This window comes from Podarcis erhardii (genome assembly GCF_964252035.2).
Source record: "Podarcis erhardii genome assembly, chromosome: 1".
Classification (NCBI taxonomy): domain Eukaryota; kingdom Metazoa; phylum Chordata; class Lepidosauria; order Squamata; family Lacertidae; genus Podarcis; species Podarcis erhardii.
In genome coordinates, this window is record NC_138497.1 from 82,197,643 (window position 1) to 82,221,146 (window position 23,504).

The following is a 23,504-nucleotide window of genomic DNA, read 5'->3' on the forward strand; positions in this document are numbered from 1 at the left end:
TCCCCAACTGTGTGAATGTTTATTGCACAATGCATGAAAGAAGCTGTACCCTACTAGCTATGTAGGTGGGTGAATTTGCGTTTCACAGTACAAGGACATATGGGAAACCTTACTATATGGTGTTATATCACACCCTGCAGGGGACAAAAGATTCTACTGTTTCAGTGTTCTGTGTGTGTGTTTCTAACTCTATACCACGATCAGAAAGATAAAATATATTTGCTGCCACAAGGCAAATGTTAACTAGCATGCTGAGAACAACATGCTAGTGGTACTGGTATGGGGACATTGTACCAGATACGGCATTAAATGAGTCTGATTGCAGTCTCAGCAGAGTGACACACAACCTTTATTATACTACAGTTGTTGGGAACTGAAGAAATCCAGTGTACACATAGCAGGGTTGTTGGAAGAGTGCAACAGAAAGATGTCCTAGCTGTATATGAAGGAGATATTTGTGCTTTTGCAACACAAGACATTGTGTTTCAAGGTCACAGCATTCATCCACCCATTGTATTAGTGGAATATTTATACCATATACTAATCCTAGGAAAGACAAGTGTTGAGAAGTTTAGAAGTTGAAGAATAAATGTAGTTCCTGGTTCAGAGCATGCATCTGTTTTGGTCTGCCTTACATCTGGCACCTGCACATGAGGCCTCACTGTGATCATTCTACCCCAACCCTTCTGTTTCTTCAATCTTCACCAGACTCTTCATGAAAGTCATATCCATCTCTGCTTCCATGGGTATTTCTATATCCATTTAGATGCTGTGCCAGTTCCATTAAACATATCAGCAATATAGTGTTTGAATTTATTTAAAACTATACAACCTTTAACAGTAAAATATGAATGATGTGACAGCGCTATCACTGTTGCTCCTTCCTTAGCATGTGGGATATTGTTCTGAGGCCCAAAGATATCAGTGTGGGGTCCAGTTTGGAACAGAGGCTGTAAAGAGGCAGAAAGACTAAAATCAATCACTAACCTTAATCTAAGCTTTAATGTTAGACTAACGTGTGTGTGTAAACGGCATAGAGGTTTTCGTTACAATCAAACAATATACCAGTTTTGTTGAATAAATAGCCTTAACAGGAAGGAAGTTTAATGTTGAAAGGCAGAGAGAATGGAAGTGAAAAATGTCCGCATTTGTCTTCCCCAGCAAAATTAACCCATGGCAAATTTCCAGGACATTTCTGTGTATGGAAAAAGTGCAGTTGGTTCTATGAAATTTTACTTTTCAGAGAAGAAAAAAAGCGCTGGAGTTGTCTGTATGTATTCCTGGAATTCATCCATAAAACCGTAGGTGTTTCCAGTCTCACTATTTTCAGGTGGAATCCAATCATATACCAGAAAATTCAGATTGCATGCATATAGTTGATTGGGAGGTCTTGCACAAGAAACCTGCTTCCCCAAAAGACCAGACATTTTACAATAAGAAAAGAGGGAAAATGTTCTGGAAACTGGGATAACAGTTCCTTGGATGCAATGTCATCTAACCTCTCCATGAACACCAGAGTGAAAGCTCATTAAATAACTAATGTTTACTAATCTCCCTGCAAACAAATCAGAATGAGTGCCCAATAAAAAGGCCGTCTGGTTTGATTAAACCTGAGAAGCTCTAGACTCCAGTTTCCAAACAGTGGCCAAATTAAAACAGCATAACACACAATATTGCCCTTTTGACTCTGCAGGTACCTCTCAGATGCTTGATACTGCCAGCCTACTGTCCAATGATGCAATGGGTTATGTCACTTACTTAGTTGGGCACAGTCGTCTGATGGAGAGCAGCAAAGCGGCGGTCATGGGGAGAATCACGATAGAATGGATCAACTGTTGTAATTGTCCTGAAAGGTAGGAGGAGAAAGAATTACAAAAGAAAGGTCAGTTGGGGAAAACATAGAGGATTGAAAGAGGAATCGTACAGTAAAGGAAGGTCAGAGAAAAAGATCTACAACAAATCCAAGATTACCTGCCAACATGAGGATGGATTGTCCTCAAGGTCTCTGTGGCATTGGGGTCAGTGCCTAAGTCAGTGGCATGGTTGTTAGTAGCAAAGCCACCAGGCTGCTGTGGCTGGATCCCTCCTCGTGTCCAGCCTTCCCTATCCACTCCCTTTGGAATGTTTTCATAAAACCTGATTGAGAGAAAGGATGAGTTATTCCACGTGTAGTTGAACTCACCTGCTGCCTCCGTTCTCCCTCAAAATCAGGTGTGTGTATATATCCTGCAAACAATGCACTTCTACAAATATCTGTTTCAGTACACGCCATCCACACAAACAGACCCAACAGCTGCACAAACCTTTGCTGTTTCAGTACTCCCAACGATGCACTCTCTAAAGCCCCTGCATGAAAAATACCTGAAGGATAAAGGACCTGCAAGGCTTTTATGCAGATAGGACAGGGGTCAGCAAACTTACTGTGCCTCAGGCCAGTGTCTCCAGCGCTGATCGCGCAGCAAGGTGGAGGAGCAGGTTCGCACATGCTATTTCCAGCGCAATTCCAGGTTGGAGGAGCACCGGAAATAGCTTGTGTGCATGTGCATGTGCATGGGCCTCCTCCAACCTGGATGTGCTCTGGAAATAACGCTTGCACATGCACACAAGCTATTTCTGGTGCTCCTCCGACCCGGAAGTGGGCAGACACGCAGCGCAGCACCGGTAAGAGTGGGCAGCAGGGGTCACTGCGGGCCGGATAAACGAGTCCCTCAGGCCTTATCCAGCCCACGGGCCTTAGTTTGGGGACCCCCGAGATAGGAAAATGGTACCTTAACAACAAGACATAGCCTGGGAATGTTACTTCTCCCAACACAGGTGGCCAACCAGTGTCAAACTTACTTGGAGTTATAGCTAGTCAGGAATCTGGTGGGCAGATCTGGATCATGTGCAGGTGTCACATATTTAAGGTTATTGAGGCTGAATCCTGATGGTTCCTGCATAGAGAGGTCCATGAAAAGAGTAAGGGTCTAGTACCATAGGAGCAGAGCAAAGTGCCCAACAGATTATGAAGACGTAAGGCCTTGAGACTGTAGTTCAGGCATACCTTGTGACCCACTTGTTCCCGACCTAGAAGATTGTTCTGTGTCTGAGGTTGATGCTGAAGCCCTTGGAACTGAGAGTGGCTCAGGGGACCTGGTGCCTCTACATCTGGTGGAACCGTCTGTGGAGATTGAAGGTCATGAGTGAAGGAACCATTGTGGGCAGTGGAGGCTGGTCCATTAAGGCCCCACCAACCTTGCCTGCCTCCTCACAAGTCCATGGGGAGGCAGATACTGTCAGCTTCTTCCTCCTTTGTCTCAGCCTGCCTGTCATTGGCTCTTGACTACCGCCTACTGTTGGCCTCCTGGCCTCCTCCCCACCAATCCCAACATGCCCCAGCCACCACAGGTTGTAGGAGAAAGGGAGGCAACAAGGAAGACTGGGATCGAAATGAGGAAGGTTCTGTGAGTAAGATAGCCCACAGATGGTAGTAAGAGGAATAAGCAGAGACTCAGGAGAGGCTTCTGTTTGCGGACTCCGGCAGTGGAAGACAAATCCTAGAGAAAGCAAGAAAAGGGCCTAGAGAACAAAGGCAGGAAGAAAAATAGGTCACAGCAGGCAAAGATACATGAAAATGTAGATGAAAGGAAATGAGAGGTGCTGGCAGGGAAAGAGTGGCAGAGACTTCTAGAGAGAGCAGTGAAGGGAGATTGTGTAAGTAGGGAAAGCAGTTGGCAGAGGGAATGTACTAAAGGAAGCAGGATAGGTATTCTGGTGATAAGGGGTCACTCACTGGGGTACGGCCAAGATTCTGCCGACTGAATCCAGATCCCCTCTCAGAACCCTTTGACAGGACAGGTAGGAACTCATCACCCTGTCGGGAGGGGGACATATTAACGGTGAGTACATCACATGCAAACAGCCAACAAAAGGAAATACAGGAAGGGGGAAATGGCACTTTTGCCTGCCGGCAAAGCACATCCCTTCAACTGTTTTTACAGGTCTCCACCAGTAACAACCCTATTACAAATGGTCTCCTTACATGTGGAAAGGAAGATGGCAGATAATCTGTCTTGGTAATGCTGACTCCTGGAGCACTACTCTGCAAAGCAGAAGACAAGTACTGAGACTCAGAGAGAGGAAGGTAGACAAGAGGAAGCACGGGTTCCATTACAGCTTCTACTTGGGAGCAGGCAAGCCTGTCTTAGGAGCAACTAGTTCTGCCTTCCAAGGTTGGGACTGGTAGGAGTTTTTATCCAAAGCATCTGGAAGGCACCAGGTTGGGAAGAGTGGTATTTTGTCCTTAATTGCATGGAATCATATTCCTGCTATAGTGAAACTGCAAGGACCTATGGGCTGCACTTGAACATTCATGGCTAAATGTACAGAGGAACTAGATTTGCTTTTGCCTTTGGCCTCTCTTAAAAACAAAGTACCCACTCAGGTACAGGAAAAGTGGAACCTGTAACAAAATATTGCAGGGTAGAACGCTCTTCTTCCGGGTTCTTACAAGCCAATGATCTCCTTCTCCAGGACACTTCATTCCATTCCTCCCACCCTCAACAGCAAGCATTCAATGCCCACTGAGCACACTCAGTCTTCTTGGTGCTTTTAGGTTTCTGGAAAACCTGGAAGACCTTCCAAGCCTACTAGTACCTCTTTTTGGTATGGGCTTGGTGCCTTTTTGGCTACATAAGAAGAGGCACTATCACATCATATGAATATATGAAGAGCTCTGCTGAATCAGGTCCACAGCCCATCTAGTAGGGCATCCTGTTCTCACAGTGTCCAGCCAGGTGCCTGTGGGGAGCTCACAAGAAGGACATGAGTGCAACAGCACTCTTCCCACCAGTGATTTCCAGCAACAGGCATTCAGAGGCATACTGCCCCCAACAGCGGAGGTAGAACAAAGCCATTGTGGTTTGTAGCCACTTATAGCCCCATCCTCTGTGAGTTTGCCTAGCCTTTTAAAGCCATCCATGTTTGTGCCCATCGCTACTTCTCGTGGAGGCAAATTCCTTAGGAAGTGAGGAGCACAAGGGTCAGGAGAGATCGATCAACTGTTCAAACTAACAAGCAACTTGACTAGAGTAGGAGCACCATATTCCACTGGGCTCTGCAGGTTAATGCTTAATGTGACCCACGGAGAGAACAGCAGCATATACAGAGTTTACTGGAGAAACCTGAGGTTTGTCCATAATGGGGTTTGCCAGACAGCCTTCAGTAAAACCAGTCTCTTCTTTGGCTCCAATTGTTTTCTTCTGCAGGAAATCTGTATGGGGGAAGAGAGAGATGAAGCGATAACATGAGGAAAAGGAGCACACTGAAAAAAGAAGGCAGAAGACTTCTGTAAATAGCAGTGGCGACATAACAGTACAAAAATTAGACAGCAAGGTGTTGGCTGAGGAAGGCAGAGGGCAAGGGTAAGATAAGTGGTGAAAAGGTGAGAGCTGTATATTACCTGATATTTAGCTCCAAGCAAAAAAAGGTGTGTCAAACTAATAATTCCACACTCTGAACTACAGAAACATATTTAGCAATTCCATTTCTCCAGAGAAGAACCCACATCTCCTTTCCCTGCATTATATTGCACTTTCCGACTGCTGCACTTTCCAGCTAGACTGCTGCACCACATACATTCCCGCTCCTGTTCTTGTAGCGTCTGTTTTTCCTTGGCCATGTGGCCACAACTATTCCTTTTCCATGCATACAGCTTATGCATCACATCCATGCAATAAAACTTGTTGCATAAAAGCTGAGTGGAATCCCTGATACTGGAAGCAAGTGGAGGGCGGGTGTCGGTCATTCACAGGTTCTACATGCCAAAACAGTGGTACCTCAGGTTAAGTACTTAATTCGTTCCGGAGATCCGTTCTTAACCTGAAACTGTTCTTAACCTGAAGCACCACTTTAGCTAATGGGGCCTCCTGCTGCCGCGCCGCTGGAGCACGATTTCTGTTCTCATCCTGAAGCAAAGTTCTTAACCTGAAGCACTATTTCTGGGTTAGCGGAGTCTGTAACATGAAGTGTATGTAACCTGAGGTACCACTGCACTGTAATCACTGGGCTAATTGAGGTGACTAAGTGTTGTTTGTGACTGAAGGGGCAATTTCCCTTTGTGTAATCTTGCGCTTTACCCATGTCAAAAGGGCTGTGCGCTGGTGCTGGCTGTGCTAGAAGATCTGTTCCTATCTGAGGGAGCCCTACAGAATGTGGCTGAAGATGCGGCTGTGAATTACTTCCAGCCCACTACGCAGAGAGCCTTGCACATTATGTGTGGCAAAGCGGGTGGACTGGGTTCAGTGATGTTCCTGCTGTCACTGTATGTTGACTGCAGTTTTCTAAAGTCTAAGCATTAGAAAGAAATGCTAATGTAGCAATTGTGGCAGCCACTCCCCCCAGCAACACTGTTGATGGACTATGTCAAAATGGCAAAGATGACCGTGAAGATCAGACACCAAGATGAGAAAAAAATGGGGGGGGGGATTATAGAATATCTTAAAGACAACCGTAGATGCTTTAAAAAGTTAGCAGGATTGTTATAACACTTATAATGTAATATGATTTAAGGTAAAAAAATGAGATAAAATGGATTAGAAAAATGTAAGGTAAAGGTAAGGGTACCCCTGCCCGTACGGGCCAGTCTTGCCAGACTCTAGGGTTGTGCGCTTATCTCACTCTAGAGGCCGGGAGCCAGCGCTGTCCGCAGACACTTCCGGGTCACGTGGCCAGTGTGACAAAAATGTAAATTATGTATGAATTATGCATAATTATGTATAAATTATGTAAGTTAGTAGAAAAAAATGTAATTAGATGCAAAAAAGGGAGGGAATTGGAAGGGGGGGAGTCCGAGGGATCTAAGTAATCCCAGAAGCACAGAAATTGAAAATGATGTGAATGCATAAGAATATTGTTTAAAAGATGAAAATAAAATATTAAAAAAACAAACACTGTGGGATGGGCAGGGTAGGATCAATTATCATTATCATTATCATTATCATTATCATTATCATTATCATTATCATTACCAGGGCTTTTTTCAGCTAGAACTCACAGGAACTGAGTTCCAGCACATCTCAGGTGGACAGTGTTTCCATTCTAAGAGAACAAGGGAGGCGGTTCATGGTGAAAAATAGCACTGATTATTACCCACCAATCACTACGACATTTGCCAGTGACACACCCACACTACCCATGCATGAAAGGCAAGCCACATGTAGACTGATGCCTTTCATGCATGGGTACTGTGGGAGCATCAGTGGTGAATTTCATAGTGATTGGTGGGCAGTTGCATCGTTGCTGTGGGAGTGGAAGCCCTGCTGAATCAACCCAAAGGCCCATCTAGTCCAGCATCTGTTTCTCACAGCAGCCAACCTCTGGAAAGCTCACAAACAGGACAGGAGGGAAATAGCTTCCTCCTGCTGTTCCCTAGTGGCTGGCATTCAGAGACACACTTCCTTTGCTCCTGGAGGTAATATATAGCCTTCATGAATATAGTAACCACTGAGAGCCTTATCATCTGTTGAGAGTTTTATCCTCCACAGTTTATAATGACTCAATATATAGAAGAAGAAGAAAAGTTTGGATTTGATATCCCGCTTTATCACTACCCGAAGGAGTCTCAAAGCGGCTAACATTCTCCTTTCCCTTCCTCCACCACAACAAACACTCTGTGAGGTGAGTGGGGCTGAGAGACTTCAGAGAAGTGTGACTGGCCCAAGGTCACCCAGCAGCTGCATGTGGAGGAGCGGAGACACGAACCCGGTTCACCAGATTACGAATCTACCACTCTTAACCACTACACCACACTATAATCTCACAATACTCAGAAGAAAGTCCTTTTGAATTCAGTGGGGCTTACACCCGGGTTAGTGGGGTTACAATTTCAGCTGTACTCTTTTCTCTAAAATGCACATACCTATATTATGAAGTAATCTAATGTAGCAAGTGATGATGACCACTATAGAAAATATGATGATGCCTATATTTTGTCCAGTATCAGAGGCAGTATGGCGCTGAATACCAGTTACTGGGGAACACAAATGGGAGAGTGCTACTCATGTTAGTTCAGCCAGTTGGGCAGGTTTGTGGGTTTGAGCCCCATGTTGGGCAAAAGATTCCTGCATTGCAGGGGTTGGACTACATGATCCTCAGGGTCCCTTCCAACTCTGCAGTTCTGTGATTCTATGTTCTGGCTGTGAGCTTCCCATTGGCATCTAGTAGGCTGTGCTGGAATGGAAAGGGCTTTGGTCAGATTCAGCACAGCTGTTACAAAAATGAAAATCTGCAACAGACTAGAAAGAAGGCCTCTGAACTGCAAAATTCCAAAGCAAAAATCTGAAGTGTACAGAAACATTCTTTCAGAGAGCTGCATCGATTTTTCACTGCCACCTTCAATGTGAATTTATTTTCAGACATGAGAGTGATTTGTGCATTTATATCTTGCACATGAAATGTGACAAGCTGTCCCAAGAATTCCAAGTTAGACTTCCATTATAAAATCTCTAACCTCCACCCCCCAAGTTGCAGAAGATGACTTAAATGTCAACGTCCCCACAGGAACATTTTTAGAAAAAAAAGGGCAAACAACAAAAATCCCAATTTGCATTTTAATCTAAAAATTTCTGAAGACTGTGGGTGGCAATATTGATATGTGCCACCGTTAAAAAAAAAAAGAATTCAGCTGGGAGTTATTTGTGATTTGGATCTAGTCCAGACTACTGCTTTAACTTCCTAAATATGGATTTAAAAGAATTTTCAATTCAAAGAACATGGAGGTGAGAATGACATATTGCAGCATTACATAAATACAGAATAAGAAAACTGGACAAGAATATATCTCAGGATACTACCTTTGTGAAAGTGGCACTATATTATATATGGTCTATTTTTAATAGTAAAGTAACAATTTAATGCAGATCTAAGAACACTTAATTTTCTAGTAGATGGTGACCAGCTTCTTTGAATCAAACTGAATCTGTTTCTCGTGTTCCCTTTTTGTTTAATGACTGCCTATCTCCTGAAAACCATACTGTGCCTGGATATAAAATGAAATATCTAGACTGAGCAAACACAAGTGGCTTCATACAGAACCACAGACTTCAAGTATCTTTAGAGCAAGGATGGAGAACCTGTGGCCCTCCAGTTGTTAGACTCCAGCTCCCATCAGTCCCAGACAGAATAGCCAAAAGTCAGACTGATGTGAATTGTAGTGATGGCATCTGGATGGCCCCAGGTAAGTGTATTGTTTACTTAGATGATACACGTGTGCTTAGTCTTGGGCATAACTCACCAGTCATTACATCCCTGAAAAATGTCACATAAGAAACACAAGAAGCATTTATCACTTTGATGTGTTGTCTAGCTGCCTAAATACCCCCTTCTAAACCAATGGTGGGGAACCTTTGGCCCTCCAAATGTTGTTGAATGACAACTCCCATCATCCCTGACCACGATATTGATTGTTATGAATAAGCAGACAGCTCCCTTTCTTATAAGTGGAGTATCAATATTGTGCACGAGGATGAAACTCTGTCAGCTATGAAGAACAATTACCTGGTTGTCCTGGAATGTTGAAGCGGTACTTTGAGTTGTACTCTGTGGACATGTAGTGAGGTCCCTGCAAATATGCAAACAGCAGTGAAGAGTAAGACCAAATGCTCCAGATGGAGTCTCCTACTTGCCCTGCCAGTAGGGTTTGCAATGCACTGTTCCACATCCATCCTACTTCTCTGTTTAAGGGCAGACCAATTATTCCTGGGGTAACAGTTCTCAGCTTTCCAAAGTTATCTTGCTCTCTCTCATGACTTTATCATTTATCCTTTACTGATCCTTATGCCTGGAACTCCCACCTCTCTCACTTCCTGCAAACCCTTCCTCAAAGCCCATGTTTTCTGGGAAGCATTTGGCACAACCTCCTGCTGCCCATACACTACTGTAACTAAGACTAAGTATGCACAATTGGAATAATCTCATATTCCCATGTTTTCCTGTATCGCTATTTCCCTCCACATGGTCTATTCTGCCCCCATATGTCAATTTCTACATTTTAAGCAGTGATGTAGGGAAACTGGGGGTACAAAACTTACAGCCTCTTTCAGCCAATGAAGTACCAGGGTAATGGACACAATCCTTCTTGCTCCGATTCAAGCTTTACTACCATTTGTGGCAGATTAGCATTGGAAAAGTCAGAGGATAAGGAAAATAATCAAGGAGAGACTTTTCTTTGGTGGGGTTCCTATGCTGCCCTAGCAATGTGAATAGCAAATGGTGTGTGTTTTTGTTGTTGTTGTTGTTGTTGTTTTGCATTTCTAATTAAAAGCTAAAGATTGCATTTACAAGTTGAACAGGGCTAGTGCCCACCAATCCTGCCACTGCCACTGCAACAGCAGCAGTGACAAGATCTTGTGCAATCTCACAAAAATCAACTTCATGCAGTCTGCAGTATCTCACAAGAGTGCCACAAGATCTCATCGGAACCCACCACCATCTCTGATGCTTTGTGGGCACCACTGTACAGCCTAAGTAAGAGAGGCTTTGACAGGGGAGGTTTCAGTGACAGGGTGGCATCTTCCTGTTTCCCTTCAGGTAGCAAAACACCCCTAAATTCAACCTATGCATCCAGCATAAGAATTGCTGAGTTCAATGGAGCTTACTCCAGGTAACTGTGTGTCGGATTGAAGTCATGCTATATGGCTGATCAGGGATGTGAACCCAGGTTTCACCAGCCAAATTCTAACATGTTAACCAATATGCCAGGTATCTTCAACCTTTTCAGTACCCAGGACCCCCTTTTAATCCAAACTTGCATTTGGGGATCCATTTCTTAAATCTCTAACATATGTTTGCGTGGTAGTAGTGCTCCTGTTATGACCCACTTTTGATCAGGCCGTGCCCCATGAATGGGTCCCGACCCACCAGGTAAAGGACCAGTGTGCTATACCATCCCTTGTCAATTCACTATTCTAGGACTGCATTTTATTCTGTCACACTTTCCCCCCTCTCCCATACATACCACCTTAGGATGACATCATGCTTGTTCATAGCTCAATGATTGAAATGTTGAGTGATGACTTGTAGGTGTGAAACAACCTTCACAGATCAAAGAATGCAGACTGGAGCTTTCCTATTAGCTCACATCACCACAGACAATACTTTTCTATGGAGGCAATTCACACCTTCTGGTGCAAGTCATCAGGCAAGGAGACAGGCATATGTGAATCAAGCTTTAGATCAGGAGTGAAAATGAGGACTATGGGGATAAAATCGGATCACTTTCTATATGGAAAGGTACTTGGTTTTGCAGTAGCTCAGGAAAGTCAAGCTTTTCCTGCCAATAGAATCATAGAATCAGAGTTGGAAGAGACCACAAGAGCCATCGAGTCCAACCCCCTGCCAAGCAGGAAACACCACCAGAGCACTCCTGACATATGGTTGTCAAGCCTCTGCTTAAAGACCTCCAAAGAAGGAGACTCCACCACACTCCTTGGCAGCAAATTCCACTGTCGAACAGCTCTTACTGTCAAATACTTTCACTGTATGCTAAAATATTGGTTTTCAACAGGTTTGCTGTGAGCAGCAGTGCAACCACAATTTAAAAAATATTTTCCCCCATTGCGGATTATGAGGACACAAGCAGGGAAAGTCATGCATAAAATGGAAACTCCCCTTTTATTTTACTGCATCTGGTGGTGGATATAAGAGGCAAATCTAGGACCCTGGATTCAACACTGGCCAACCAGATGCCTAAGAGAAGCCCAACACCAGGACCAGAGTGCAACAGCACTCTCTCTATTTGTGATTCCCAGCAAATGGTATTGAGAGGCATACTGTCTCTGATAACTGAGGTAGTACATAGCCATCAGGACTGGTAGCAGCCATTGACAGCCTTATCCTCCATGGCTTTTTCTAATCTCCTTTTGAGGCTGTCCAAATTGGCAGTCGTCACTACATCTTTTATACAGTAGGAGCAAGTTCAATAGCTTACACACTGTGTGAAGAAGCCAGACCTTCTGGCCCTGAGTTCTAATGAAAACTCCCCTTTATACCTCTTCTGTGATCAGGTACTGCCTAAGCTACAGTCAAATGAGGAAGGGCCCATTGAACTAGCAGCTGACTCACATGTCTGGCATGTTCCACATCGACAGAACCTCTTCCATACAACTTGTGCAGGTCAGGGGTATGTTTAGGCTCCAACCCTGATATAGCTTGGGCTCCCTGGTCTGCTGTGTCAAAATGGACTTTCTTGACCTGCAAAATGAAGCCCAGCTTGCAATTTGGAAAGTTAAGTATGAATACCACAAATACCAGAACTGACGTGATACTGTTCAGGGCTATTGTTGAGAAAGGAGGGGAAAGAACAGTCAAAAGAGAGCAGGAAAATGCATATATAACATCTTGTATCTGTCCCCTTCTCAGAAGTGGTAGGGAGTCATCTTCTTCATGGCTGAGCCCTTGATCACAGCTCTAATTAAAACATTAGGAAGCCAGTGAGATCAATCAGTGAAGCTACAAGGCTTCATGCTCCCATATCTCACTCATTTCTTCTTTTTCCTATACACTCCAAACAAAATAATTTGAATTTCAGCTTATGTCTTTCCAACAGAATAAAGGTTTTAATCTTTCCTGTGGCAGTGAATGCAGTGAACATGATTACAGTGGGGGGGGGGGGGCGGGTTGTTCTGAAAGCCTACAATATAGAAGGCAAATCAAAAGAGAGACACTTTGCTTTTAGTATTCACACAACTGTAAAGCAATTCTGAAATTATAGAGGAACCGAGTTTGGCAGATTCTAGGGCTCAGTCCTACTGCACACTTCCCAAGTCTCAATCCCTCACACAGCTAAACTGTTCTCAACACAGTGTCTGGGTTTAAAAGGAAGCAATCCTTGTTCAAATGCCTCTTTTCTACCACAACATGTTCCACTTGGTATATAATCCAGGTCACAATCATATTGGCATGCACACACATACACCAGCAGCAGCTCTCCTTAGCTCCATCCTGCACTTAATTGGAACAATTCATTAATGAGTCCCAGTCCTTTAGGTGCAGAACTGCCAACTGGACATTATTTTACTGATATGTCTAGTAAAAGCATATTCTGGTAGGTAAACAGTATATAGGCTTCTGAAAACCCCACTAATCTGTCTCAACAAAACCCTAGGCTATAGAGCTTCACCTGTGATCACTAGTCTATGTAGCAAGCCTCATATGTGACTCAGGAATGTCCACTCTGACTCTCAAAGGCTATGAATGGATCACTAATACTAATGTACATTATGCACTCCTGCCCCATAACCATCCATATTCCAAACCTTAACTTACTTACGTGGTGCCTTTATCTATAAACGTATCACAGCACAGCACAACTTTATGGGCATTTACTCAGAAGCAAGTTCTACTGTGTTTAATGGGGCTAGTAAGCATATTTAAACTGAACAGAGTGTGACTTAATTCTGAACACCAGCATTTATGGGATTGCAGTGCACCTACTGACTTCTTTCTGGCTCCTTGTACCATCAAAATGTAACTCCTCTTCACATCTTGTATTTCTGAAGCTCTGTTCGTTTTGGATCCTCATATACACTTGCCAGATCACATCAATTTATGCATCCTGGCTTTTGTGTTTTGCCCTGCATCACAGTAGATTCTCTTAGACCTCATGGATATATAGAGAGAAGCCTGGGAATGGAATGACTCCTAATTGCTCAGAATTTAGTCTTGCAAAACATCCTCCTTCCACACATGCACTGCCACAGTTTTGTGCTAGATACATCGGATTGAAATTCACAACGCAGGTGATTCATGTATGCATTATTAGTTATGGTAACTATCAGGCACATGGCCCCTTTAAGAAAAAAAGCTATGACCCAGGATGCAGGCTCTTGGAGAGCTGACTCAGAAGGATGGAGAAGCTGCTCGAATCAAGGCCTTGCCACTTGCTAGATGGATGTCGGATTTTGAGCTGCCTCATTGCTGAAGCTCCAAGCTCCAGCCTTCCTGAACTAAAGAAGCAGCCCAAGCCATTATTAATGGCACTAGGTGATAATTTTGGCACATTACAAGCATGTTCAATAGCACAACAATACACTGCGCAGAGGCGAATCCTAGGTTTGGGATACTTACCTCTTTAGTGGTGGGGAAAGAAAGAGGTTTTTCTCGAACATACCCACTCCCTGGCTGGTACACACTCCAGGGAAGAGGATATTTCCCATCTGGGAGCTCAAGAGGCTGAAAGTGCTTGGTTGTTGTCGATTCATAATTGTCCTGAAGGAGCTTCCTGGTTTCAGAGAAAATAATAAGCATGAGAGACATAATAATAATAATAATAATAATAATAATAATAATAATAATAATAATATTTATACCCTACCCATCTGGCTGGGTTTCCCCAGCCACTCTGGGTGACTTCCAACAGAATATTAAAATGCAATAGTCTATTAAACATTAAAAGCTTCCCTAAATACACAGCATCTGAACTTAAGAGACACAGTGGATTTTAATCAGGTTATGTTTAGGCATGTTAGAATTGTGCTCTAAAGACAGCCATGCTTTCTATCTCCTAAAGTGATGCGTTAGTCCAGGTAACCCAAAAGGTCACTGTCTTTGGTCCTTCCAGTCATCTACACTGCATTCATTATGGACACCACGGTGAAGTGCCAAATGCAATTGCCTTGCCATAGTCTTTGTTACTATGCTTTGAGGGAGTACAAGTAAAGCAAATGCAAGCATGTCACTGACTCAGAGGTGACATGAGCATTATGAGGATGTGATTATGTTTCACAGCTTTCCCCAATCTGGTACCCCCAAAATGCTCTGGGCTACAGCTCCCACCTGCCAGAGACAGCACAGCCAATCATCAAGGGTGGTAAGAGCTGGAGCCCAAAACGTCTGGAGGGCAGCGGGTTGGGTGGAATGCAAACCACAAGACAGTTTCCCTGTTCTGATCCATCCCAGTTAATTTCCACAAAGTATACGACCAATACCTACCCCACAGTTGGATTATCTAATTTGTCTAGGCTTGGCTTGTAGTGGACAACGGGACGGTAATTGGTTTTATATCCTGCTCCAGAGTGGATGCTAGTCCGAGGACGAAACCCTGCTTGACCTGGCAAAGGAAAGGGAGGCAATGGCAGATTTGTATTGCCTATTTATATCTTCACTTACTTACTGCATTTATAAAGCACCGTTTTCCCACTGCACACTCAATACAGTTTACAATATAAAGTAATAACTAATTGTCAATTCAGGTAGGTAGCCGTGTTGGTCTGACGCAGTCGGGGGGAAATAAATTGTCCAGTAGCACCTTATAGACCAACTAAATTTGTTCTGGTATAAGCTTTTGTGTGCATGCACCAGAACAAACTTAGTTGGTCTATAAGGTGCTACTGGACCATTAAAAAAAAAACTTTTTAAAATCTAATTGTCATGACACAGAAGGAAAGATGGGGAAGGAAAAGCAAAACCAAGCAAATTTGAGTATACTAACTCTTGCATGATTGGAGCAAGGTGTTACATAATGTTCAGGTGGGATGATCACTACAGCAGAGGAGTGGAGGAGCTACATGGCAGTTGACCCCAACCGAATCAAGAGAGATGCTGTGGGGCCTCCCTTTGGAGCAGCTGCAAATAGCGACTGTTCCAGGAGGACAGGAGCCAAATGGTAGTTTGTCTCAGCTAGGCAGATAAAGGGGTCCTCACCTTTCCCCCTAATACACCTGGTATGATGGCTCCAGATGGAAGCTACTCTGGTAGGAAAAAAGGCAAAAGAGAATTGGTGCCAGCCAAGCTGACGGAGGGGGCCTCACTGTCATTTCTCTCTCTACAAAAGCCTCTGCAAGAATCAGTTCTGGAGGATGGAAGCTTCATGCTGGTTAGAAGGTGGGAGGGGGTGGGGTTTCTCCAAGAACATTCTTGTAATCTTTGGTGCTTTGGCCTGTGATAATATCTAAGCTTCAAGCTGGGGCTGGGGAACTGGTGGCTCTCCAGACATTGTTGGACTACAACTCCCATGGTCCCTGGATATTGGCCATGCAAACTGGAGCTGATAGGAGCCCAACAACATCTGGAGGGCACAGGTACCTCAGCCCTGGCTGTGGTAAGGGGTTCTGACATGAAATGTGTCTAACTCGAGGCATCCCTGTTACATGTGTGCCCAGCGCATGCATATTTGCAGTATTGTCAGCACGATGCTGATTTAGTAGGAAGCAGCAGCAATAGTGGAACATGGATGGAACATGGATGGGCCTAACTCAAGTGATCCTGTTGTTTCAACAGGGACATGTTTCACTGTTTCCAACTGAGTTAAAATAGGAAATTACAGCACTGCAGACACTGCCTATAACAGAATGTAAGCAGCTTGGGAACCAGGCAGGGGCAAAGCACTTTGAGATAAAGAACACAACCTCTGCATAGATATGCCTGGGAGAAAAGTTATATCTCAGGTGAATTTCATTCCAAACAATTCTTGAGATACATGGGAGGTAGCAGCATAAGCAAACTGCCTAGAAAACTCCATTGAGCTCAGTGGCTCCCTGAGCAAACATGTTTAGAACTGAGTTCCAGTTACAGATAGGTAGCCGTGTTGGTCTGCCATAGTCAAAACAAAATAAAAGAAAATTTTTTTCCTTCCAGTAGCACCTTAAAGACCAACTAAGTTAGTTCTAGGTATGAGCTTTCGTGTGCATGCACACTTCTTCAGATACACACTGAAGTATCTGAAGAAGTGTGCATGCACACGAAAGCTCATACCTAGTTGTTTGTTCTGGGTACATTCAGATGCAACACTCTAAAGGGCTTCTTGCTTCACACAACCTTCCAATGCTTGCAGCAAACTTTTCATCCAAACATGGTTTGTGCTTGCTTGAAAAACCAGGATCAGACAAGCCTTGGGTTTCGGTTCAGCACACATTGTAGTTTGCTACTTAATTTCTTTTTTTGAAATCATTTTTATTTGATTTTATGAATGCAAATTAATTACCATGCCAAATACATATCCATAAAGAGATATTTCTCTGAATCTCGCAACTCCCCCCCCCCATGGGTCCTAATGTCAAAAATCCCAACTGCATATTATTTCATAGTCTTATGTTTTATATCATGGGACGTGGGTGGCGCTGTGGGTAAAACCTCAGTGCCTAGGGCTTGCCGATCGCATGGTTGGCGGTTCGAATCCCCGCGGCGGGGTGAGCTCCCGTCTTTCGGTCCCAGCTCCTGCCCACCTACCAGTTCGAAAGCACCCCTAAGTGCAAGTAGATAAATAGGTACCGCTTTATAGCGGGAAGGTAAACGGCGTTTCCGTGTGCTGCACTGGTGCCGGCTCCCCAGAGCAGCTTCGTCACGCTGGCCACGTGACCCGGAAGTGTCTGCGGACAGCGCTGGCCCCCGGCCTCTTAAGTGAGATGGGCGCACAACCCTAGAGTCGGACACGACTGGCCCATACGGGCAGGGGTACCTTTACCTTTATGTTTTATATCTATCCATATTGTCCATAATATTTGTTATATTACAAGTGGGGTTAAAACCCTGCCAATGTTTTCATCTGCTTACAGTGGTCTCCTAAATAAATTATTAACTTTTCACATTCTTTCTTGGATTTCTTGTCTTCTTGGTCTCTGAGTTTCCCGGTCAGTTTTGCCATTTCAGCTGAGTCTCACAGCTTAGTTTGCCAGTCCTCTCTGGTAGGAACTCTTCCTTCTTTCCACCTCTGGGCTAGTAGCAACTGTGCTGCTGTTGTCGCATACATGAAAAGTCTTTTCTGTTCCTTTGGAATGTCGGTACCTATAATTCCTAATAAAAAGGCTTCTGGTTTTTTAACAAAAGTTTTCAATTTATTTTGCATGGGTTCCCAATAATCAAGAATCAAAAGTTACTAAATGTGGCACATGATGGAAGCTTGAATCTCATTATTGCAACAACAAACCAGGGATTAGAATTATGCCTGAACAGCCTACCATCCTTTTGGGTAGTAAACTAGCCACAGATAAGATAAATCCCTTCCCTTATCGAAGACGTCCTTACCATAAGCTGTGCCATAGCTGGTACAGTAGAATTTCATGGGGTCCATACACCCACCAGAGCTAGTTTTTACATAGGGAGAAACAATCCCCAGGGGAAGACGACCCATCTTCTCTGAAGATACAGAGGTGGATTTACTGATGAAAGGTTTCCCTGGAGGAATAGAAATGGAAGATGATTGACCACTAATCATTCTGGATAGCAGGAATACTATTCAGCCTCTGGACAAATAAATCAGTCTGACTTGAAGCAACTGTTCATCTGCATTGTGTGCATGTCTCCTTAGAAACAGTGAGGTCACACACACAGCATTGTGATGTCACAGACTCAGGATTTTTAAAGGGGGCTAATGATACAAACCCGGCCATTCGTGGTCTTAATACATCAGGGTCAGGTCTTAAACACTCCTTATTGGTTGCAGGTGCACTGGGACTCAAGTGAAGCAATAGAACCAACTCCTTCCACAAAAATGGAGATACAGTACCAGAATATACCATTTTACCTGAAGATTGTAAAAATATTCAACCTTGCTATTCTGTTCCAATTGGCAAGTAAGACACCCTCAGGGAAATCCCTGTTGAAATGGAGGGGAACCACACAAGAGTAGGGTGGCACTTTTCCTTTTTATAGAGGCTTTTAAAGAAAAGCTTCCAGAAGGATTTGAAACACTGAAGATCAGGAAAAATGTTCAGGGATCTCCCAGTACTGGGTGGGTGGGTGTGAATGTCCTTCCTTCTATGAATCAGGAACCAGTTCGTATGATAGTCCCCACCCCATGCTGTAGCACATGGATTCTGCACACTCCACACAAAGCACTAGCTAATCTGTACCCCTCCCACAATTTCTGCCTGTCCTTTTTCTAGAACTCTTCTATTGCATCTTTCTTGCTGTTCTTCTGCTGTCAATATAGGAGTGCTTGTGGTGATTGTAGCACTGCACTATTATTGACATGTTTTCAATCTATCCACCTCACATTTACAATAACCTCTGAGTGGGAAATTGTTATGCTCCATATTCATTTCCAAACCTCCATTTTGTGTTCACTGGTGAGCAGCTGTGACGAACCACTTTTTCTTATTTTCCCTTCATAAATTCAACTGCTTTGTTCTGAAGTACCACAGAGAACTTTCCATTTTAATTTTCTCCACCCTCCCAACACACCTGAAGTGCTATACATGTCTTGACAAAATATATGGCACCTGTTAATAGGTCAGTTGAGAGACCACCTTACTCCTTATATACATAGCAGATTATTGTGTTCTGCAGGAGTCTCCCTCAAGTTCCAAAGATCTTAGAATCCCAGTTAACAGTAGCTCAGAGGAAGGCTTTCAGTGCTGCTGCCCCTGTTCTGTAGAACAGCATTTCTGTCAAGATATGGCAGAGGCCATTTTTTGCACATTCCAGAAACAATTGAAAATATGTTTGTTTTGCTGGAGAAATTTCTCACAGACAATTTAACCAAGCTTTCCCAGCTGGCTGAAGAGGCCTCTCTCTGCCTTAGTGTTATGTACTGAAGTTCTCACCCTGGGCCAGCAGGGGGATACTGTAGATAGTTTTCACTCAGGTCCACGTCAGTTATTTTAGGCGGGAAACCCTGGGTTGTTGTTGCTACAATGTTGACAGCCGGCTGCCTATAAAAGCAGGCCGGCTGAGCGGTTTGCTGTTCAATTCTGTCCAGCTTACAAATAAAGAGCTGCTCTGGAGAAATCGCTGTGTCGTCTGCTATGTTCGCCCACAACTTAACACTTAGATTTAAAAGCAATATGAGTGAATACCTATCTCTAGGGGTTTTTTTTCATTGTTAGTTTTAAAAGCAATTTTTAGCTGTTTTTATTATATCCTGCATTGCAAGGGGTTAGACTCGAAGAAGAAGAAGAAGAAGAAGAAGAAGAAGAAGAAGAAGAAGAAATTTTATTTATATCCCGCCCTCCCCAGCAGAAGCCGGGCTCAGGGCGGCTAACATCAATAAAACAGTACAAAAGTACACCACAAACAACACTCTAAAATCATTCATTATAAAATTAATGACCCTCGGGGTTCCTTCCAACTCTATGGAAATCCAACACACATTCACAGTACATTATTTCCCCCAAGGAATCCTGGGAACTGTAGTTCTTTATGGGTGAATTGCAGCTCCGTGAAATGGAAACTACAATTCCCAGGATTCTTTAAGGGAAGCCATGTGTGTGGCATGTGCTTTAAATACATGGTGTGCATCTGCCCTAAATCATTTTGACACACGTAGGTGATTTGTAAGTAAGTAAATAAATAACCTCCTGGCATGTGGTAAAGCATGGCTGCCACTTGGGTGGGGGAGGGAGGCTCCAACCATCTTCTGCATCTGGCAGCCATGACCAGCAGCTCCACTACTTGGCCAGTCCTGCAGCATCTCACCCATGTGGCGAGGCTCTCCTCTTTGGAGCAAGGCAGGGAGAAGGTAGAGACAACAACAAGAAAATGTTGCAGATGACTCCTCCTGCTTTGAGGTATAGCATACACACAGTTTTATTGTGCTTTTGCATGGGTCGTATGTTTTGTGTATTGTCTTCAAGGGGGGGATGGGATAGAAAATTACTTATTGCCATTCACTGCCCCTTTTGTCAGGAACACTGACGCTAAGATTTTTACTTTCTTAGTAAGTTATGTGTCTAGGACACATGCCTTTTTACCATAAGAACTACTGCAAAATTATTAACAGTGGTTACAGACTATTCTGCCCATCTGTCTAGTCTGGCTGCTGGCTCCCTTGTTCCCTCCTGGGCAAGGGAAGCCAGGAAACAGGACAGGTGTGCAATAGACCCCTCCTGCCACCACTCCCGAGCCACTCATATTCAGAACCATCCTACCTCTGATCCTGAAGACAGGATGCAGCCACCATGACTAGATGCCAATGACAGCCTTATCCTCCATGAATTTAATTCCCTTTTAAAAAACATTAAATCGAGCAGCTATCACTTTGTCTTTTGGTAGTGAATTCCATGGTTTAACCATACGCAGTATGAAAAATACTCCACTTTCAGAATTAAGAGTCCTCAAATGCTAGGACCATTCCTTGTAAAGCTTGTATTGGCTGCCCCTTTCCCGAGCCTTTTCCCGCTCTTCTGTATCCTTTTTTGGGCAAGGCAACCAGAACTGCACACTGTATTTTAAAGTGTGGACACACCACATATTTGTATGAAGATGTTTCCTTTCGTAACAATGCAAACACTGAATTAATATTTTCACGCAGCTGTCTCAACATTTGCACTGAGCATTTCTCCTGGTTGGTCGCCATTAGCTCAGACCCCATCAGCATATAGGATCTTTTTGCCCCACCGTGCATCACTTTACACATAGGTGGTCATGGTTGTGCTTGGAGTGTTGGACTAGGACCTCGGAGACCAAGCTTGAAAACCCTGCTCAGCCATTAAGCTGACTGGAAGCCACAGCCTCAAAGTCTAACCTACCACACAGGGTTGCTGGCGATAAAATGGGGAGGAATTGATCCATATACACTATCCTGAGCTCCTTAAGTGGAAATATGGGATATAAATGGAATAAATAAATGAACTGCATTTGCCATTTTAATGCCTATTCAGCCAGTTCCACTTGGAATCCCATTTCATTTCTATTGACCTGAATAATTTGATGGTCTCAGAAAATATCCATCATTGTAGGAAACATTGCTGTACACACCAGACATGTGCATACACATATCTGGGAACCCAGCAAGAGAAATGAAATGTATACATATGTCCTTACATAGGGTTGTGCACAGAGTGTAGGAGAAAGACCTAAATCAGGTATTAAACCACATGACCACATCCTAACAGATTCTCCAAAAACAGCAATTAGCCATTGCCCCTTATCTTGTTGTTTTTCTAAAAATTAATATTTCCAATCTTCCGAGCACAGAAAAGGGGGCGGGGGAAGGACTATTTAACTTAGGTACAGAAGCATAGTTCAGGGTCAGACCATGTTTTTTGTCCCAAAGATCTAAAGTTCAGTCTCTGGTAGCTCCAACCAAAAAGGTCTTAAGATTGCAGAGTTGGGGAAATCCTTGGCTAGTCACTTCCAGTCAAAGTACTGAGCCAGTGCAGTGCAAGGGAGACCAAAGGACACTGTAGAGAAGTTTGTGAGACAACATGCTTCTTCCTCACACAAAGCTAAATCCACTGTGGACAGCAGCCTGCAGCCACCAACCCCATTTCACCTCATGAGGATGACATTGTCCTTACCTGTCCCAACCAACGAGGCACTGCTTGCTGGCTGATGGTAGCAAGCAGAACTAGATGTCCAAAAGGAACGAACCATTCATTTATTTAAGGAACTGAAGTTGGGAACTTGACGGACGAATGCAGAAAGCTGAAGTCTAGCAGCATGTAACCTAGCAACCAGCACCTAGCAACTAGCTCGACAACATTGCTCTCCTTCCAATGGCCTTATAGTTCAGAGGGTATTGGGAACGACTGCAGGGGCCCTAGGCACACATGCCCAATACGTACATGAAATGGTTCCGATTATTTGGATTCCTAAATATAGCCCTCGAGGAGTTGAGGTCTGTGTGTTTCCTGAGCCATTGTCCCATTGTATTCAAGTTGAGCTACTAGATAGGAGTTGGGGAGGTATGCAGCAGTTGAACAAGGTAGTCACCAGAATCAGTGCTGCCACCGCTCCCAGGTCCGTAAAACATAGAACAGTACCAAGTGGGCAGAAAGGAACATGTATAGGCTGTGTGCCTACTAAATGTCTGCAGTCACAGCTGTGCAGTGTAATTCAAGTGTAACTTTAGATGTCCGGCACACAACTCTTGAGAATTTAAGCCTTCATTCCATTATCCCACCTCCCAATGTTCTGCATTTGTATCTGTGAAATAATATTGAAATGTTAGTGTAAAGTCTTAGAAATATCAGTTGTGGGTTTCAGATAGCTCTGTTTTGGTGCTGTGTGATTTTGTTGCTTACCTAGGACTAAAATAAGTGTATTTGTGTTATATTTTACTCATGTCGTTGAATGTGGCATTACTTGACACAGAATCTCTGCAATCTGAACTCTGACACGGAAGAGAAATCTCTGAGCATACAAAATTAAAGATATGTAAGTTACACATCACTTTTGATCAAGGATGCATGTGAATATTTAGTACTGAGCAAACATCATCATGCTTATAATGACACCATGTGGTAGTTTAAAGGTAATGCCATAAACTAGGTTGCTGCAAAGAAACATGTAACCTTAAGCATGACTTTTAAACTTCTGTGTGATAAGGGGTGGAGGGGAAACCAACTCTAGGAGGGCCAAGCTGTATTTCAAATTGTCACACAGCTAGCAAGTTTTAGTAGGATTTTTGTAATTAAAAAAAGTACATGACATAAACCATGTTCTGTAGAAACCCCTGGGTGTCTGAAAGTGTTACTTATATGATTATTGAAGTATTTATGTATCCTAGAACAATTTCAAACACCTGTTTTGAAAATACCTGACTCCCAGTAATTGACCGAAAAGTGGAAAAGAGCCTAACAGGGTTAGAC

The 23,504-nt window shown here is 43.6% G+C and overlaps 1 protein-coding gene across 1 annotated transcript; it reads right to left on the reverse strand.

The window, feature by feature from the left end:
* Positions 1-799: 799 nt before the first annotated feature.
* Positions 800-22,360, reverse strand: SAXO4 (stabilizer of axonemal microtubules 4). The gene is made up of 14 exons (XM_081837454.1): positions 22,212-22,360; positions 17,998-18,147; positions 14,968-15,085; positions 14,104-14,257; positions 12,100-12,228; positions 9,535-9,598; positions 5,163-5,251; positions 4,022-4,081; positions 3,773-3,853; positions 3,044-3,160; positions 2,839-2,933; positions 1,972-2,136; positions 1,759-1,846; positions 800-950 (listed from the first exon to the last, which is right to left on the reverse strand). Exons 1-13 carry the CDS (start codon positions 22,285-22,287, stop codon positions 1,759-1,761), a joined length of 1,386 nt encoding a protein of 461 aa, XP_081693580.1. The 5' UTR covers positions 22,288-22,360; the 3' UTR covers positions 800-950.
* Positions 22,361-23,504: the final 1,144 nt, after the last annotated feature.